The 20,585-nt window shown below is 42.7% G+C and overlaps 1 protein-coding gene across 2 annotated transcripts; it reads left to right on the plus strand.

The window, feature by feature from the left end:
* The first annotated feature begins 4,088 nt into the window (after nucleotides 1–4,088).
* TEX48 (testis expressed 48) lies at nucleotides 4,089–19,288 on the plus strand. Of its 2 annotated transcripts, XR_007719705.1 has the most exons (6): nucleotides 4,208–4,250; nucleotides 13,894–14,001; nucleotides 14,230–14,352; nucleotides 17,421–17,552; nucleotides 18,245–18,582; nucleotides 18,977–19,046. XR_007719705.1 is itself a non-coding variant. In XM_050760728.1 (5 exons), exons 2-5 carry the CDS (start codon nucleotides 13,998–14,000, stop codon nucleotides 19,078–19,080), a joined length of 363 nt encoding a protein of 120 aa, XP_050616685.1. In that variant the 5' UTR covers nucleotides 4,089–4,250; nucleotides 13,894–13,997; the 3' UTR covers nucleotides 19,081–19,288. The 2 variants fall into 2 exon arrangements, 1 of the variants encoding a protein (XP_050616685.1); XM_050760728.1 differs by lacking the exon at nucleotides 18,245–18,582 and having other exon boundaries at nucleotides 4,089–4,250; nucleotides 18,977–19,288.
* Nucleotides 19,289–20,585: the final 1,297 nt, after the last annotated feature.

The following is a 20,585-nucleotide window of genomic DNA, read 5'->3' on the forward strand; positions in this document are numbered from 1 at the left end:
TGCTGAGAAAAGCCAACCTCAAAAAGATACATACATACTGCATGTGTCCATTTATGTAATATTCATGAAATGACATAATTATAGAATGTAGAACAGGTTAGTGGTTTCCAGGGGTTAGAGATGTTAGGGAGAGGGGGTGGGTGTGGCCATAAAGAGGAAGCAGAAAGGAACTTTGTGGTGATGGCACACACAGTTAAGTATCTTGATTGTGGTGGTAGTTACACCAAGCTACACACGTAATAAAATTTCATGCAGCTATACACACACACACACACACAAATGAGTACTTGAATAAAGACTGAACTTTGAATAAGCTCTGCAGATTGCGCCAATGTTAATTTCCTGATTTTGATTTTGTAATATACTATGGCAAGATGTTAACATTTGAGGAGGCTGGGGGATGGGTTCATAGGAACTGTCTGCAGAGAGAAAGTAACAAAGTTACCTCTTTGTTTCTCTCTGCAGAGAGAAAGTTACAAAGTTACCTCTGTAACTTTCTGTGAATTTGTAATTATTTCAAAATAAAGTTTTGGGCCAGACACAGTGACTCAGCCTGTAATCCCACCACTTTGGGAGGCAGAAGTGGGAAGGTTGCTTGAGCACAGGAGTTTGAGACTAGCCTAGGCAACATGGCAAGACCCCTTCTCTACAAAATTTAAAAATTAGCCTGGTGTGGTGGTGTGTGCCTGTGGTTCCAGCTAGTTGGGAGGCTGAGGTGGGAGGATGGCTTGACCCCAAGAGGCCGAGACTGCAGTGAGCCGAGTTCATGTCACTGCACTCCAGCTGGGTTGACAGACCGAGACTTTATTAAAAATAAAAATAAAAATAAATTAAAAATAAAATAAAGCTCTTGAAAAACCTAAATTGAATTCCCTAATTTCACATCCACAGGTACGAAAGCTAATGCTTCACTCTCAACACCAGATAATAATAAGCAAAATTTATTGAGTGCTGCATCTCTAGCAGGCACTACATTTACAGCTTTCCATGGCTAGTCTAATTTACTCCTCACACCAACTCTATTATTATTTCTATTTTAAAGTTAAGGAACTGAGAATTAGAGGGGTTAATGGCTATGGCCAAGGTCATGCATTAGGTTAGGAAGGCAAGCATCCCACCCAGGTACTCGGACCCCAGAACTTATGCACTGTGAAACCACCAGAGTAAAAATCCACCCACTTGTCTTAGCCCAGTGCATCAGGTCAAGATTTCATTATTCCCTACCTGAACCAGAAATTAATACAGAAGCCTGTTGGCCCATCTCCCCTCCCAGACCCAAGGAGAAAAAAGTAATCACACCATCCATGCTTGAATGGTAAACCACCCCAAACAGAAGGCAGTTTCTTTATGCAAAGATTTTAAGTATTTTCTCCAATTTGAATATATACACATTTAGTACTATGGGTGAAATAATCACGCATCAACTTGTAAGTATTCAGTACCTGATATGTGTTTGCCAGAGCATATTATATAAAATACATTAATTTGGAAATACCTGTGTTGCTATCCATATTAGTCTATTTTTTACACTACTATAAAGAAATACCCAAGCCCAGGTAAGTTACAAAGAAAAGAGGTTTAATTGACTCACAGTTCTGCATGACTAGGGAGGCCTCAGGAAACTTACAATCATGGCAGAAGGGGAAGCAGGCACATCTTACATGGCACAGGTGAAAGAAGAGAGCAGGAGCAACTGTCAGGTGTAAAACCATCAGATCTCATGAGAACTCACTCGCTATCAGGAGAACAGCATGGGGGAAACTGCCCCCATGATTCAGCGACCTCCCACCAGGTCCCTCCCCTGACACGTGGGGATTACAATTTGGATTACAAATCCAGATGAGATTTGGGTAGGGACACAGCCAAACTATATCACTATCCTCAATCTTTCACCTTCTGAAACAATTTCATTCAAATACTTCATACACATCTTTAACCTCATCTAACACAGGTTTCCAGAATATATTATCTTCATTTCTAAGTTATTTTTTAAATAATGCTTTTGAATTTCTATATAAATAATGCTGTTCCTGAAAAACTCATCCCAAGCTAAAAAGGATCCATTTGTATCACATCAATGAAATTTATGATTAAAAAAAAAAAACCTCTATAAATCAGTAGTTCTTAATGCTGTGAATTAAAATCAACAGGGGAGCTGTAAAATCTATCGACACCGGGGCCCTTGCCCCCAAATAGTGATTTTACTGACCTGGAGTGGGTGCTAGGAGTGGCATTTTCTAAAGTTCCTCCCATGATTCTAATATCAGCCTGATCTGAGAACCGCTGCTTACCTGTATATAATGATCCCCGCAATGGAATTCAGTAGTTCTTGATTATACACAAGAATCACCTGGAAATCTTTGTAAACATACTGCTGCCCAGATTCCACACCCTAACAAAATTATAATTTAGCTGGGGTTAGGCTCCAGGTGTTCTTTGTTTTAAAAACACTTCAAGTGAATCTCACTTGCAGCCAAAATGGAGAACCTTCAATTACCATTTAAGAGTGTGGCTTTAATCATTCTGAGCAAACTGTCACAAGGACAGAAAACCAAACACTGCATGTTCTCACTCATAGGTGGGAATTGAACAATGAGAACACTTGGACACAGGGTGGGGAACGTCACACACCGGGGCCTGTCGTGGGGTGGGGGAAGCGGGGAGGGATAGTGTTAGGAGATATACCTAATGTAAATAATGAGTTAACAGGTGCAGCACACCAACATGGCACATGTATACATATGTAACAAACCTGCACGTTGTGCACATGTACGCTAGAACTTAAAGTATAATAATTTAAAAAAAAGTGTGACTTTATCTGTGAGCTTTCAAAGGCGGTTTAACTCACCATCAAATATTTATTAAAGGAATTCAGCACAGCTGTGGGGTCACATCACCCTCCCCAATCACCTGAATGACCCCACAGCTGTGCTGAATTCCTTTGCTTTCTTCTGTTTCCATTGTAGCCAGTGACCTCCAGATGCATCAAATGATAGCCCTGATTGAGAACATGTTAATCCAATGTGGCTTCCTCAAATGTGTATAGTACTTGCTTGTCCTAAATAAAGGAATGGAAAGAATGCCTCCTAAGGTGAGAGATTTTGTCAGGACTCCAATACAAAGTGATTCCCTCTTTTCTGAAAGATAAATTGGGGGAAAAAAATGTCACTTTATGTTTGCATATGTTTTTAATAACTACCCTTTCTTTATTTTATTTTTTGAGACACAGCATCTCTCTGTCAGAGCCTCTCTCTGTCGCCCAGGCTGGAGTGGCAGTGGCATCTCAGCTCACTGCAAGCTCCGCCTCCCGGGTTCACACCATTCTCCTGCCTCAGCCTCCTGAGTAGCTGGGACTACAGGCGCCTGCCACTACGCCTGGCTAATTTTTTGTATTTTTAGTAGAGACGGGGTTTCCCCATATTAGCCAGGATAGTCTCGATCTCCTGACCTCGTGATCCGCCCGCCCTAGCCTCCCAAAGTGCTGGGATTACAGGCGTGAGCCACCGCGCCCGGCCAGTAACTACCCTTTCTTAAAGTGCTTACTACATCTAGGCACTATGTTAAATGTTTACCTGATTTCATTTAATACTTAAAAACGCATACAGGACATATAATTATTATTATTCCTGGCCAGGTGAAGGCCACACCTATAGTCCCAGTATTTTGGGAGGTCAAGGTAGGGGGGATCACTTGAAGCCAGGAGTTTGAGATCAGCCTGGCCAACATGGTGAGACCCTTTTTTCTACTAAAAATACAAAAATAGCTGGACATGATGGCGCATGCCTCTAGTCCCAGCTATTTGGGAGGCTGAGGCATGAGAATCGCTTGAACCCAGGAGGCAGAGGCTGCAGTGAGCCAAGATTAGGCCACTGCACTCCAGCCTGGGTGACAAACTGAGATTCTAGCTCAAAAAAGAAAAAAATATATTATTATTCCCATATTGCAGAGTGTGAAGTCCCTTTGTCTAAGGTTACTACCCAGTGGGTGGACAAAGACAGAATGGCACCCAGGTCTACAGTGTCCAGTGCTGTACTGCCCCCTTCTGGCCATCCTCTAGGTGCTTCCTGAGGCCCCAGGACTTGTGCCCCAGTGAACAGCCTGGTGGATGGACAGCATGGCATCGTGGTCAGCAGAACTCCTCCCTCCTCCTTGCTGTTGTGGTTCAGTCCAAACCCCCCAGCCCCAACATTCCCCAGTTCCCCAGCTCTGTGACATCACAGACAGCCTTCTTTCCACTCTGCCAGCTGCAGGTGAGTGGGGCTCATAGTTTAGACCAAAAGGCGGGAGGTGATAGTTTTTCTGTACCAAAAGGGACAATGTCCCCACCACTCCTGGACACCTATTAATTTTGCTCCAAGAAGCAATCCCCATCCCTCATTTGCTTTAACCTCACTGTTTCTCTCTCTCTCTGGGTCCCAGTCTCCACCTGTGCTGAATGACCTCCCTCATCCCCGCCCGCAACGCCAGAAGCTTTCCTGTTTGACCTCATTGATCTTTCTTCTGATCAAAGTGCTATGGGGTCACTAGAGACCTGAAGTTCCTAGCCCACTGGGGGACAACCCAAAGGCCCTCTTCTTTGGTTCCTGCTTCCCTCTAGAGGGGGTCACTGGTAGTGCAAGAAGTGTCACACACCCCCTAGGCATCTTCCCTACATATTCATCAGCATCAGAACCTTCATTTGTATTTATTAAGCCTTTACAACACACCAGAAGCTGTGTTAAGCACTTTCCATCATTATTTAATCCTCAGAACTACCTTCTATTGTAGATACTGTTATTATCATCCCCATTTTACAGGTCAGAAAACAGATTCAAAAGGTCATAAATTCTTCTAAATTACCTAGCTAACAGTAGATCTCCAAGAATTAAACCCTAGAGAATGTGCTTGTAGCTGATACACTGCTGTCCCTAAGAGCCTTTTCATTTCTGAAGAGCGTTCAAAAGCTCAAAGCTCTCTGCTGTCAACACTCAGAGGAGAAAGTGGTTCTACTACCCTCTTTCTTGCAAAACTGTCTGGTAAACATGTGGAGAGAGCATCAGTACAGGGTGCGGACAAACCTACACTTCAAATCCCTGCTGACTGATAATATGGATGATCTCCACGGTTTATTTTTAATTGAAAAAAATCAAGGTGCAAAACATGGTGTATAGTAAGCTATCATTTGTATTAAAAAGAGAAAAAGAGAATTTGAATAACTACATTTTCTTGTATATCCGTAAGCTGCTTTGGTGGAAGATGCCTCCATTCACTACATGAAACAAAAACTGAATTTATTTCTGGTTAAACAAGGGAGAACTGCGCTTGCATGGCAAAGTCTCTGCACAAAGCTCATGGCTGATGCATAAGGGGCTTTGGGAGGTGTTGAGTTCATGTACTGGTGGTGTTTCAGAGACAGCAGTGCTTGGGAGTGGTAGACCTTTAGCTATGAAGTGTACCTACTGGCATGTGTCTGTTAGAATGGTTACCAAGGGAGTTTCATTAATAGATTAAATGGGTGTCACACAGGTTCTGGGGATTCGTTGTTACCGTGGTTACAGGGCAATCCATCGTCATCTAGGAATGTGGGAGCTTCTCTTTTTATTCTCATTCTCTGCCTTCTGGTCCTCCCTCAACCAAAGCTGCAGGAAAGACCCTCCAAGATTGTCCAGATCTTCACCACTGTCATTGGCTTTTCTTGAAAACACAGTTCCATTTTTCCATGTACAGAGATCTGGTTTTCATTTTGAGTATCAGTCTGCCTCATTTCTTCTCATTTTTGTCTTTGAATCATTTGTTGCACCATTTGTCAAACCAGAGGCTACATAAAAGCATTCAGCTCTCTAGACAACAGAACCTGAATGATGCAAGACAATGATAATGAAGGCCAGGCGCAATGGCTCACGCCTGTAATCCCAGCACTTTGGGAGACCAAAGCTGGCAGTTCACCTGAGGTTGGGAGTTCGAGACCAGCCTGACCCAACGTGGAGAAACCCCGTCTCTCCTAAAAATACAAAATTAGCTGGGTGTGGTGGTGCATGCCTGTAACCCAGCTACTCGGGAGGCTGAGGCAGGAGAATCGCTTGAACCCAGGAGGCAGAGGTTGCAGTGACCCGAGATCACACCATTGCACTCCTGCACTGGGCAACAAGAGTGAAACTCCATCTCAAAAAAAAAAAAAAAGAAAAAGGACAATGATAATTAAGAGTATTTTCAAAAGGATCTGAAAGCCTCTCTGGAATCATGCCCCATGATTTCCCTGGCATGACCATCTATCTTTGATAGCCAGACTGCTTTTTCTTTGGGCTTAGCTATAGATTAACCTCACCTGTGATATTAATCCAGGCACAACAGGGAGTGTTAGCAATGGTGCAGACTCCCCTAATCAGCTAAAATAAAACCCGAAGGTTTCTGTGATCCATAATTACTTGAGCTAAGGATTTTAAATTGGTCAGGTGTACCCTAGGATGTGGACTATATGATTTTCTATGTCAGTCAAGGTGAAGGGAGAAAAAAAAGCACTTTAAATTGTTCAACTCAGAATCCTCAGAAGTCTGTTTCACCTACTAGTAGCTAAACCCCCAAGAAGGGTTTCATCCCTTCAGATTCTGTGTAAGAAGGCATAGTCCACTGTGGGTGCTGAAGAATCATGCACTGGAATAGTCTAAATATTCATCATGCAGAACAATTAGTCTTAATCATAGTTGAAATAGAAAAGTCTGATCTCCACATAAGAAACAAACCATATCAACAAGCAAGCAGTATAGCTTATATTTATAGCAGTATAGTTCATCTATATTTATAGACAATGCCCCTTGGGAGTTTAGAGGCAAGATAGGAAAGTGTTAAGTGCAAAAGTCTCCTCAGAAAGACTCAGCAGACAGATACGGACAGCTGTCCTTCTGACATGGAACATTAGTTCTTCTAATGGCCTTTCTACATACAGTAAGTGCAAGTGTTCTCCACAGACTCCAAATTCTTAAGGAACAGAGGAAATTTGGGTCCTGTCTTTATTTCAGTGGCCAGTTGTTTTATCTAGTAGGCCGTAAGATTATTTTGATTTCCAGTTAACATTTTAGGACTCTTGAAAAATGATGAAGATATCTACACTAATGGAATTTCCCATTCCAATTGATTTTTTTCTAAATCCCCTATTTTAGATATGAGCTTTTACACAGAGAAGAAAGGGCTCCTTTTACTTATACTCTTTGCCCCAGAATGTCCTTTGAAAGTGTCCTGAAGTCTATTAAGTCACCTATTGATTCATCATTTTGTTTGTTATTAATGAATCTTTGCCCTATCTACCCTTAAGAGAAAATCTTTTGAAATAGTTTCATGTGGCGTACTTCCTATTTTTCTTACCCTCTCAAGTCCATTTTTAAAAATATTATGCTTAGATGGGTTATTTGAATCTTCTGACCTTTCTCATCCTGCTACTCTTAAACATTTTCCCCATTGTTGAAGGTCAACAATTTTTTTTTTTTTTTTTTTTTTTTTTTTTTTTTTTTTTTTTTTTTTTTTTTTTTGAGTCAGGATCTCCTGTTGCCTGGGCTGGAATGCAGTGGCATGATTATAGCTCACTGAAGCCTTGATTTCTCAGGTTCAAGCAATCCTCTCTCCTCAGCCTCTGAGTACCTGGAATTGCAGGTGCACACCACCATGCCCAGCTAAATTTTGATTTTTAGTAGAGACAAGGTATGTTGTCCAGGCTGGTCTCAAACTCCAAAACTCAAGCAATCTTCCTGTCTCAGCCTCCCAGAGTGCTGGGATTACAGGTGTGAGCCACTGTGCCTGGCTTGAAGGTCAACAACGAAATGAACTAATGGGTACAAATATGATAGTCCAAGACAATTAGTAATGAACAGAATCCTGAATCCCACAGGATACAGAAAACAAACTTTCTTTTGTTCTGAAATTTGGGAAGATTCTATTTTTACCCAACTCAACTCTTACTTGGTTTAAATTCAGCCTCTCTGGATCTACCTTCAGTGCAGAAGTTTTAGGTGGGTATTGTGCAATGTGATTGTTCTTTTCCAGAAAAATGCTCCCTGAAAAATTTATCTGGGCAACCAGGGGAAGGAATAAGAGGAGTATAAGTGGATAGTAAAGCTCAAGTTGGGTGGAGAGAGAAAGAGAGAAGCAAAGAAAGTAGGTGTCAGAGGTTTGAGTGAGAGTAAGGTCTTTCTTTTTTTTTTTCTTTCTGAGGCCAGAGCATTCCAGACAAAGAAGCCTTCTATTATATGTTTGACATTTTTGTCTTCTCTCTTCTCTAGAGCTCCTCTTAAATCTGATTTTTGACATCAAAACTTTAATCCTAAGTCATCTAGTAATCCTAAGTCATCTAGTGAATTTTTGCCATTTATTAAGATAAATATATGAGAGTACCTATAGTGGGAGTATATATATGGAGTTTTTCCAGGAAGAGGCAACAACCTTAATGCAGATGAGACCATGACAAGCAGGAAAGAGTACACTACAATTGATAAACAGTTTCTACTTGTGCACAGTGTCTTGAATTTCTTGGCCAAGCAGAGCCTAAAAGAGGCCATATGATCAACAACCTGAAAATTACTGACTCCTGAATATAAGCTAAAAAAAAAAAAAAAAGTGACCTTCTTTTATGATTTACGAAGACAGAACACATGCTGACAAAGGTTTAGAGGGACCCAAGTCCAAGTTTTAGCAATTGCTCTTAGACAAATTAATTACCACTCCAACAAAACTCCAACCACCCAGGGCTGATTCATGGTGGGGGCTTGTCAGAGCTATGCTTCCATTCCTTTCTTATGAAGCGCTTCCTTCTACATTCAACAGACACAAGGCAGTCTGGAACAAAGCCAAACTCCATGAGGCAAGCATTTTTATAAGTGGATGAAGACAATGGAAACTAAAGCAAGTAGCAGAAGAAGAAGCAGATTAATGGCAAGGATGTTTGCTAAATGGTGCATCTCCAAAACAAAAGATCCAACTGCCTATATAAATTTCTATTTCTTTATAAATTATAGAAAAATGAAATAAATCCACTACAGAGAGCTCAGTAAAATACATCAGAGCTCAAATCACGTTTAAAAAATAAAATCCCATGACATGACACTAAGTCTAGGGGAAGAAAAAGAAACCTCACCTGGCAGCAGATCCAAAAGACTATTGGAGATTGGGGCTAAATGGACCTAGTGAGTGCCCCCACTTTGACCAAAAAATCCACACAATGGGGATATCTGTATGTGTCTAGCCTGCGTCGTATCTAACCACAGGGAACAGCTTATGTGCAGAAAGTTAAAAATCAGTTAGTGGAAGGGAGAAAGGAGATCTGTTGGGCATAGCTTTTTTCCAACAGTCAGAGAAGGTTCATGTGTTTATTCAACAAATATGTATAAAGTACCTATTCTTTGCCCATCCCTGGGCTGAATGCTGAGGATACAAAAGTGAATAAAATACTGTCCCTGCTTCCATGGACATTTGTCTATCTTGTGTCTTGTTCACTGCTATCTCTCCAGCACGTAACAGTACCTGGCACATGGCAGGTTTTCAGTAAATACATGTTAAATAAATGAAGAAGAAAAAAAAAAAAAAAAAAACTTGGCTGGGCTCAGTGGCTCAAGCCTATAACCCAGCGCTTTTGGAGGCTGAGCCAGGGAGATTGCTTGAGCCCAGGAATTCGAGACGAGCCTGGGCAATATGGCAAAATCCCACCTCTACCAAAACAAAACAAAAAAACCGACTATAACCGGGCATGGTAGTGCGAGCCTGTATTCCAAGCTACCCAGGAGGCTGAGGCAGGGAAATCGCTTGAGCCTGGGAGGCTGAGGCTGGAATGAGCCCTGATGGTGCCACTACAGTCCAGCACAGGTGTCAGAGTGAGACCCTGTCTCAAAAAATAAAAAACAAGAAAAAAAAAAAGGAAAAGGAAAAAGCTCATGAACTAGTATCCAGACTGTCAACAATAGGCAGTTACAAGACGATGTTTCAGCAAGTATTTACTGAGCATTTACCATGAGTTAGGCAGTCACTGTACAATAACAGGCTGTGATACAGGAAAACACGGTGGGCCAGCAGGGGAGTGCTGTGGGAGCACAAGGGAGGGACTCCTAACTCATCCTATGCCTTCCTATAGCCCCTGAGCTGAATCCTGGAGTTTGATGACTGAAGGATTGAGGTGAGAACATCCCAGGCAGAGGGAACAGGATGTGAACAGGATCCATTTAGTAAAAGGTGATTGGGTGAGCTGCCTATACAGCATCTCTTATGGCTGTAGGGAGGTGAGTGCAACCCAGAGAAAATGAGGCTGAAGAGAATAACAGTGGTGATCACAAAAGAAGTTGGATCTGCAGACTTGGGGACCCCCTTGGTGGGGCGGAGGGTTGTTGGGGCAGAAGAGAGATAGGATTTACATGTCTACCAGACAACTCTAGCTTTAGGTGGAGGCGAACAAGCCAATGAGAAAGTTTAAGCAGTGGTCCAGGTGAGAAGTGATGATGGCTTACACTATGGTGAAGGAAATGGCAAAGGATTCACTGGACAGACAGACTGAAGAGATATTTGGAAAGTAAAGTTCAAAGACTGATGAACGTGAGCAGACAGCAGGAGGCTGGCAGGCTTCTGACTCTAGAGACAGAGTGAATAATAGGACCATACCATAAAATAGGAAACATGGGAAGAAGATAGATATGCTTTGCAGCAGATGGGGAAGAAAAATAGTCCCAACCAGTAAACAGAGAGCAGAACTAAAATTGACTCATGAAACCATCAGAGTCAGCTTAGCAAGTGAATGAGGTAAGCTGTGTCCTACAGCTTGTGATATTCCTGGCACAAAAACTACCCCCCACCTCTCTACTGCCCCCAGGACCTGCAAATGCTTTTACTCAAGACAAAAATACATGCTAGTTTATTCTACAAACACCCTCAATTTTTATTCTACAAACAATTATTGACTTCCCACACTGCGCTAGGTACTGCTCTAGACACTGAGAATAGAACAGTAAACCAAAGAGCTAAAATCCATGACCTCATGTGACTTCTAATTTAGTGGGGAGAAGCAGACCTTAAGCACAGTAATTTAGCAAATAATGTAAAGTGTTAGGAAATGAAGCTGGGCACGGTGACTCACACCTGTAATCCCAACACTTTGGGAGGCCGACATGGGAGGATCGCTTGATTTCAAGACCAGCCTGGGCAATAGAGTGAGACCCCTTCTCTTAAAAAAAAAAAAAATTAAGAATTTGCTGGGCATGGTGGCATGCACCTGTAGTCCCAGCTACTCAGGAGGCTGAGGCAGGAGGAGCCTAGAAGTTCAAGGCTGCAGTGAACCATGATTGTGCCACTGCACTCCAGCCTGAGCATACAGCTAGACCCTGTCAAGAAAGAGAGAGAGAGATTGAGAGAGAGACAGAAGGGAGGAAGGAAGGAAGGAAGGAAGGAAGGAAGGAAGGAAGGAAGGAAGGAAGGAAGGAAGGAAGGAAGGAAGGAAGGAAGGAAGGAAGGAAGGAAGGAAGGAAAGGAGGGAAAGAAAGAAAACGTCTGCAAAGAAAGCAAGGAAGAAAGGAAGAGTTAGGAAGTGTTGGGGTGCTGGACAAGGGGGTATAATGTTAAATACAACCAAGAAAGTCTCACTAGAAAAGGTGACATTGAAGCAAACACTTGAAGGTAATGACAGAATGTTGTAATCTAAGAGAACTGAATTCCAGGCAGAGAGTAAAACAAGCACAAATTGTTGAGTTGAGGGCTTGCTGTGTTTTAAAACTCAGCAAGGGGGCAAATGGAATTGGGGAATTGAAGGAACTGAAGACAGAGTTGGTGATGAGGGTTGTGAGGTGGACAGGAGGGAAGAAGGATGATTACATTACAGAATACCTTAAGACCCAAGTGAGAACTTTGGTTTTTCTTCTGAGGAATATGCGAAACCACAGAACAATTTTGGAGGAAAGAAAGACTAAGAGAAAAAAATCTTTTTGACTCACTCCTGCAATCCCAGCACCTTTCGAGGCCAACGTAGGAGGATCACTTGAGCCCAGGAGTTCAAGACCAGCCTGGGCTACATAGGGAGACCCTGTCTCTATAAAAACTACAAAAATTAGCCAGGTGTGGTGGTGCACTCCTGTAGTCCCAGCTACTGGGGAGGCTGAAGCAGGAGGATCACTTGAGCCCAGGAGTTTGAGGCTGCCGTGAGCTGTGATCACACCATTGTACTCCAGCCTGGGTGACAGAGTAAAACTCTGTCTCAAAAAAAAAAAAAAAAAAGTTTGCATTTACCCCCACATACTTGCTATTTCTTATCCTATTCATCCCTTTCTGTAAATGTGAATTTCCATCTGGTATCATTTTCCTTTGATCTTTCAGCATTTTTTTGCACACTGGATCTTCTAAAGACAAATTCTCTCTATTTTTGTTTATCTTATAATGTCTTCATTTTGCCGTAATTATTGAAGGATGTTTTCGTGGAATATGAAGTGAAAGGTTTACAGGTTCTTTTTTTCATCTTTATTTATTCCAGTTGTTTTAAGAGCCTGCTCTTTAGTTTACTTTTTGGCCATTTGACTAAAATGTGCCTAGGTGTGATTTTCTTTTTGTTTTTCATGTTTGGTGCTCACTGAGTACTTATGTTGATGCTTTCTATCAAATTTGGTAAATTTTCAGCCACTCTTGCTTCAAACATTTTTTCTGCCCTTGGTCCTTCTGAGAGTCCAGCAACGCGTGTATGTTACACAGCTTGGTAGCATCCCGCAAGGTCACTGGTGTACCCTTCATCCTTTTTAAATCTTTTTTGCTTTCTCTGCTTCAGTTTGGATAATTTCTATTGACCTTTTTGCAGGTTTACTGATCATTGCTTTTGCTTTGTCCAATCTGTGGTTAACCTTACCCAATACATATTTTCTTCAGATACTGGTTTTTATAGAACTAGAATTTCTATTTGATTCTATTTGAGTTTCCATTTCTTCCTTCCATATTATATCTCTCCATCTACTATTCCCATTTTTTCCTGTCCTTGGAAGTTTTGAGCTGAAGATGACATGATACATTTTAACAGAACTACCCCACCTTTTGTATTAATTATGGAGGAAGTCCAGGGTAAGAGAAATAAGGAGACCAGTTAGGAGGCTATTGCAGTAATTCAGGCAAGAGATGATGGTGGCTCCGGCCAGGGTATGGCAGTAGAGAAAATGAGACTCAAGTGCCTATAATGAAGGCAAAACTCACAAAGCAAAGTGAATGAGGTATTGTGAGGGACGCCTGACCAATACCATGATCAGAATTTCCTTTTAAAGGGGGTTTTGCCACAAGAAGGGGAGTGAGAACAGAATGTATCCAGAGATCTGAAAAACTTGATACACAAATAAAGGAATCTGGGACTAAAGCAAGGCCTTATAATCCTGGACCTTCAAAACTAGAAAGATCCTTGAAGAGATCATCTAGCCTAACTTCTTATTACTGATGAGGAGCCTGAGACACAGAAAGAAGCATGGACCCACCCAAAGCCATCCAGCAAATTAGTGGCAAAACCAGAATTTAAAGCTACGAGTCCATATGCTTCCTTTCCATAGGACCTGGACCAGCTGGGATCATTTGAAGCCAGGAAACCACATGAAGAGAAGGGAGGAAAATGGAATGACCATTGATTGAGCACTTATCGTATACCTAGCACCACAGGAGCTACTTTTCATATATATGATTATTTACTCCTGCAAAGTAGGCACTGCTATTCTCATTTTTCACATGATAAAAGTGAAGTTCAAAAAGGGTAAAGGATCCACCCAAGAACATGCACCTGTTAATGGGGTAGGACACAGAGCTATCTGAAACCTGAGCATGTTTACGTGCATGTCTGCATGAGGTGGGATTTTGCTGTCATCAGATCCTATCTGGAGTGTGAACACAGGTGAAGGACTAGCATTTTTCAGCCACAGTCTTATGTTTACTTAGGAAACAGCCCAGCCCAGTGAACTGGGCTCAAACTCAAGATTGGCTGATTCAACAAGGCACCCCTGCAGACAAAGCTGGCAGAGTAGAGATTTCAACTCCTTTCCATGGGTAAGAAAATTTGTACAGAATAGGAAAAAAAAAAATGGCCTAGGCGGAAGGGACTAGATCTGCTGGCCATGGGAAGCTACAGAAGATTTGGGAGGGGGAGGAGTATTATGTTAATACCCTGGGAGAGGCTGACCCAATGATACCCCCCCGCCACCACAGTCAATTTCCAATAGGCATCTGGAATTCAGATTCCAGAACCCATGCCCCTCATTCCTTTGCCTCCAACAGCAGCCCACCAAAACCTGATCTCGAAGATCTTCTGTTTATGCTGCAGGGACTGTCAGGAGCCCTATGCCATCGATGACTCCAAGGTTCCCAGTCAAACCCAAGAGCACAAGCCATCGACCCAAAGTAGGTATCAGATAAGGACACTCTGCATGGCCTCTCTAAACCTGTTTGCTCACTCTCTGCCTGCTGGGATACCCCCAAACTGCCTTCATCTTTTGAGTGATAATTCCAATTTAAAATGAGGTGGGTGTTGGATAGCTAAGTACTCAAACCAATAAAAAAGAGAGCTTAAACTCTTGTACTTAAAGTGTAGTCTACAGACCAGCAATACTGGCATCACTTGGGGGCTTGTTACAAATGCATTTTCAGACCCTGCTCCAGACCTACTGAATCAGAACTGGCACTTTAACAGGATCTCCAGGTAAATTTGAATATACATTATAGTCTGAGAAACACTGGATTAAAGACTATAAAAATAGTGGTTTAAGATCCCTGTTTTGGGGGCAATACGTGCTAGTTCAAATCTCAGTTCTGCCACAGAAGTTGGGCAAGTCTCTTGACCTCCCTGAGCCTCACTGTCCTTACCTGTAAAATAGGGCTATTCACAATACATTATGATTTTTCAGGATCATTGGGAGGGTAAAATGAGTCAATATAAATAAACATCTAGCTCAGGGTCTGGCACAGAGTAGGCACTCAACATACAGAAACAATATATAGGTATTGATCAGGATAGAGTATGTTCTGCTGCTAAAACAAATAAGTCTTGAAATCTCAATGGTTTACAAAATAAAAATTTATTTCTTGCTTACACAAAGTCTAGTACAAACCAGCCATCCCCCTTTTAATCTTTAGCCAGGGCCTCTGGAACATGAGGCTTCCTAGGCTACCATGCCAAGGGAAGACAGAGAGACAGAGAAGGCACCCTGGCCTTCAGTTTGTAATCAAAATCTTCTTGAAGATCCAGGAAAAGAGATCAAGCAGAGAAGATCAGGGATCAAAACCAACTATTTCAGACAGAATAAAAAAAAGGAAGCATTGTTGTCAAAATCAGCCAAATTTAGGACTCACACAAGTGGGAGGGGGTGAGCACAGATGGCCAGGAACCTGGCAGACCCCCATTGAGAGACAGGATAGCACAATGATTTGTTTTGACAGAAATCCACATGTGAGAGTCTTTAAAATACTTTCCCTGGAAGTAGAGTCACAATAAAAATCAAGAACCTTAAAAATATGAATGCCTTTTCCCAAGGGAAGGATGATGATAATTACTGAGAACCTATAATATGCAAAACACTGTCTAGGCACTGGGGACCCAGCTGTGATCAGATAAATCCCTTACTGTTTCAGAGCGTATATTTCTCATTTTAACAGTAAAATGATATTATTTAATCCCCACCATAACTCAAAGAAGTGGACATTAGTATTCAAATTGAACATACCATTTTGCAGATATGAATGAAGAGGCAGGCGGGGGTTAAGCAAATAGTTAAGGTATGCAGCTAATAAATGACAGAGCTGTCTATCACAGAACATAGTTCAGACTGTCGACAAAATTCGTTGTTGTTCTTCTAGAAACCTAGAAGTATATAAAGACAAAGTCTCATATACAACATGTTCATAGCAACAGTATTTATGGTAGAAAAATTTGGGCTGGGCACGGTGGCTCACACCTATAATCCCAGCACTTTGGGAGGTAGGAGGATCACTTGAGCCCAGGAGTTCAAGACCATCCTGGGCAACATGGGAAGATCCCACCTCTACAAATAATAAAAAATTAGCCAGACTGGGCACGGTAGCTCACGTCTGTAATCCCAGCACTCTGGGAGGCCAAGGTAGGTGGATCACCTGAGGCCGGGAGTTTGAGACCAGCCTGGCCAACATGGAGAAATGCCATCTCTACTAAAAATACAAAGTTAGCTGGGCATGGTGGCACATGTCTATAATCCCAGTTACTCAGGAGGCTGAGGCAGGAGAATTGCTTGAACCCAGGAGGTGGAGGTTGCAGTGAGCCGAGATCACGCCATTGCACTCCAGCCTGGGCAACAAGAGCGAAACTCCATCTCAAAAAAAAATTAGCCAGGTATGGTGGCACACACCTGTCATTTCAGCTACTCAGGAGGCTGAGGTGGGAGGATCGCTTGAACCCAGGAGGTCGAGGCTGCAGTAAGTCATGATTGCACCACTGCACTCCAGCCTAGGTACCAGAGTGAGACTCCCTCAAAAAATAAATAAATAAATAAATAAATAAATAAATAATCCAACATTAGAACTTTGGTTAAATAAATCTTACATTATTCAAAAACTAGAATATTGTACAACCATTTTTTAAAATTATTGACATGAAAAAAAATTTATGCTATAATGTATATAAATAAATACAAATGCAGGGCTGGCTGAGGTGGCTCACATCTGTGATCCTAGCACTTTGCGAGGCTGAGGCTAAAAGATTACTTGAGGCTAGGAGTTCGAGACCAGCCTGGCAACATAGTGAGACTCCCGCTCTCTACAAAACAAATTTAAAAATTAGCTGAGCGCAGTGACACATGCCTGTAGTCCTAGCTACTTGGGAGGCTGAGGCAGGAGGATTGCTTGAGCCTAGGAGTTTGAGGTTACAGTGAGCTATGATCACACCACTGTACTCCAGTCTGGGCAACAGAGCAGATCCTTGTCTCAAAAAATAAATAATAAATAAGTAAAATTCATCCATAATACACAGGATATGACGGACTATGTAAAATATGCATAGGAAGAGACCGGAACTGGGATAATAACTTGGGGAAGAGGTGTTTGGGGTCACTCTTTCCTCTTTCATACTATGCATTATTTCCTAACTTTTCTATAAAGCATATGCATTACATTTATAAATGGAAAAAAGTTAATGTCTTAAAAGAAATACATACTTTGCCCTGAACTGATCATTATACATTCTATGCACATAACAAAATTTCATATGTAGCCCATAAATACGTACAAATATAATGTATTATTTTAAAATACACACTTTGAATTCAGCACCTACTTGTGAGGGGAAGCCCTCAGAGGACAGGAGGTGGTAGTTTCAGGTACACCCCCACCCCATAGTAACCCCCACTTGCCTGTGTGCACTGCTTCAGAGCCTGCAAAACACCTTCACTTCTGTGATCTCACCTAAGCCTCCCCACGTGACCCTGTGGAATTCTCATTGCCAGATTTGCAGCTTCAGAAGGATGAGCTTGACAGACAAAATCCCAAGCGCATTAACGCAGCCTCCCATTTGCCTTCGAGAACACCCCTGATCCAGCCAAAAAAGAGCACTTCCTCCAGCAGCAGTGAGTTTGAAGGTGAGTCCCAAATTGGGGTCCTAACACTGACCAGAAACCCCTAGACAGGGAGCCTGGTCCTGACCCCATTGATATTTCAGCTAAGCGAGATGGGGAGATGGAATCGCTCCCATCAAGCAGCCCCAGTCATATTCCAGAGCACACTGGGGAGACCCTAGAGTCTAAGACCTGACTCCACTATCTTCCAAGCTAGGAAGAGGATGAGGAGGAGCAAGTCTGGGGGGAAAGGGCACACATCCACGCTTTCCTTTCAAAGCTTGGTGGCATCATCTTTTTTTTTTTTTTTTTTAGATGGAGTCTCCCTCTGTTGTCCAGGCTTGAGTACAGTGGTGCAATCTCTAATCTCAGCTCACTGCAACTTCCGCCCCCCAGGTTCAAGTGATTCTGCTGTCTCAGCTTCCTGAGTAGCTGAGATTACAGGTGCCCACCAACATGCCTGGCTAATTTTTGTATTTTTAGTAGAGAAAGGGTTTCACCATGTTGGCCAGGCTGGTCTTGAACCCCTGACCTCAAGTGATCCACCTACCTTGGCCTCCCAAAGTGCTGGGATTACAGGTGTAACCACTGCACCTGGCGGCATCATCTTATACGTGTATTTTTCATATGCTTAGTTGATATCTACTTTGGCGACTAGACAGTAAGTGCCAGGAGGGCAGGGCCCACATCAGTTTTGTTCCCTGTTATGCCCCCAGATCCAGCCAGGTGCATGGCAAGTAAACAATGCCAGAAAACACTTGTGGATTGAATGTAGTTCAACTGGGGGTGAAATGCCTCCGGGTCATGGAAGAACAGATGCCCAATCCCGGGACAGGGGCACAGCCCAGGAAGAAGAAATGCAGCCACATTGCTGGCCAGCAATTCTATGCCCAGGTGGTCTCACATAACTCACAACCACTCCAGGAGTCCTGCTGAGAACTAAGGATTATCCAACCCAGTCATTTCGAAACCCCCTTGAAAACAACATTTCACAGAGTCCAATTTTTATAAAAGACCAAAGAGGAACAGCTCTGCTTGAATCAAGCCTGAGAAGGTAGGAACTCCACTACCTCACCCTCTCCTTCCTTCTGCCCTTCCCACCCCTACAGGGGTGAGGTTCACAGAGGGAAAGGGACTTCCCACGAGTGCGCTAGGGAATGATGTGTCAGAGCCACGAGGGGCCCAAGTATCCTACCTTCTATGCCACTGTGCTTTGCAAGACAGCCTACCATCACTGAAGCCACCAACGTAGCACAACGCAAAACACACTGCAAGAAACTCCTCCTATCACAAAAGTCTTCCAAGTCCTAAGCTAGGGGCTGCCTTGGGTCCCTTGGGATTCAAGAATCTGAGGAATGATCAGCAATGGATACAAACAACAAGAACAGTTCATCCAAGCCCTATTCAAAGGCCTTCACCCAGCATAATGTTTTCCTTTCTTCTTTCAGATCTGAATGCATATGCTTCCCAAAGAAATTTTTACAAGAGAAACCTAAACCGCTACTGCCAGGAGCGCTGGCCATTCCAGCCGTGCCTCATTGGGAGGCCCTGAGCATTCTAGCCGGCGGCTGCACAGCTGCTGGGGTGCCTCCACGAGGAAGAGGGCGGTGGACAGGAGTCATGAAGATGAATTTGGAAACTCCCCTGAAGGAGGAGAAGACGTCTGAGCCATCCTTGGGCCACCAAGCAAGAGTCACCCCAGCTCCTGAAAAAGCCCCCATGGGAAGAGCTGCCTCCAATTAAAGTTCTTGATTGCACCAGAGGATGTGTCCTTCCTCTTTTCCTTTCCCCCTTACCAAATAATGTCTTATTATTTTTAAATATATTGTCACATCTTACTAAGCTTTAAAAAGTTAGCCTATTGGCCGGGCACAGTGGCTCACGCCTGTAATCCCAACACTTTGAGAGGCCGAGGCAGGTGGATCACATGAGGTCAGGAGTTCAAGACCAGCCTGGTCAACACGGTGGAACCCCATCTCTACTAAAAATACAAAAATCAGTGAGGTGTAGTGGCGTGCTCCTGTAATCTCAGCTGCTAGGGAGGCTGAGGCAGAGATTGCAATGAGCTGAGATCTCACCACTGCACTAGCCTGGGTAACAGCCTGGTAACAGAACAAGGCTCAGAGAAAGAAAGAAAGAAAAGAAAAGAAAGGAGAGAAAGAGAAAGAGAGAGGGAAAGAGAGAGGGAAAGAAAGAAAGAAAGAAAGAAAGAAAGAAAGAAAGAAAGAAAGAAAGAAAGAAAGAAAGAAAGAAAGAAAGAAAGAAAGAAAGAAAGAAAGAAAAGAAAGAAAGAAAGAAAGAAAGAAAGAAAGAGAGAGAAAGAGAGAGGAAGGGAGGGAGGGAGGGAGAGAGGGAGGGAAAGAAAGAAAGAAAAAGAAAGGAAGAAAGGAAGAAATGAAAGAAAGAAAAAAGAAAGAAAAGAAAGAGAAAGAAAGAAAGAAGGGAGGGAGGGAGAGAGGGAGGGAGGGAAAGGAAAGAAAGGAAGAAAGAAAAAAGAGAAGGAGAGGAAGGAGAAAAAATGTTAGCTTTTTGGATACCTTTTGAAATAATTCCAAATTGACAGAAATATTGCAAAAATAATACAGAGAAATTCCCATTTACCTTTTACCCAGAGTCACCAATTGTTTAATCTACATTTTCCCCATTTGCACCACCTTAGCTCACTGCAGCCTCCACTTCCTGAGTTCAAGTGAGTGAACTCAGGAGTTCAATCCTGCCCCAGCCTCCCGAGTAGCTGGGATTACAGGCGCCTGCCACCATGCCCGGCTAATTTTTGTATTTTTAGTAGAGACAGGGTTTCACCATGTTGGCTAGGCTGGTCTCAAACTCCTGACCTCAGGTGATCTGCCCTCCTCAACCTCCCAAAGTGTGGGATTAGAGGCGTGAGCCGCTGTTCCAGGCCAAGGTATATCTTTAATAACACATGAGAACAGATTAATACAGTGTACTTTTAGGGTTAATTTTTAAGCATGAACTTTTTAGCCAAATGAATAAACATACACAGTTTTGTTAGATGCTGCCAAGCTCTCTTCTATAAGAGTATATGATATCTGAGAT

This window comes from Macaca thibetana, chromosome 15, assembly GCF_024542745.1.
Source record: "Macaca thibetana thibetana isolate TM-01 chromosome 15, ASM2454274v1, whole genome shotgun sequence".
Classification (NCBI taxonomy): domain Eukaryota; kingdom Metazoa; phylum Chordata; class Mammalia; order Primates; family Cercopithecidae; genus Macaca; species Macaca thibetana.

Bases quoted from the DNA above. Each gene is read 5' to 3' on its own strand.
- TEX48 (XM_050760728.1), top strand. The intron at 14,353-17,420 runs GTAGGTATCAGA...TCTCATTGCCAG, and splicing joins GCACAAGCCATCGACCCAAA to ATTTGCAGCTTCAGAAGGAT. The intron at 17,553-18,976 runs GTGAGTCCCAAA...TTCTTCTTTCAG, and splicing joins CAGCAGCAGTGAGTTTGAAG to ATCTGAATGCATATGCTTCC.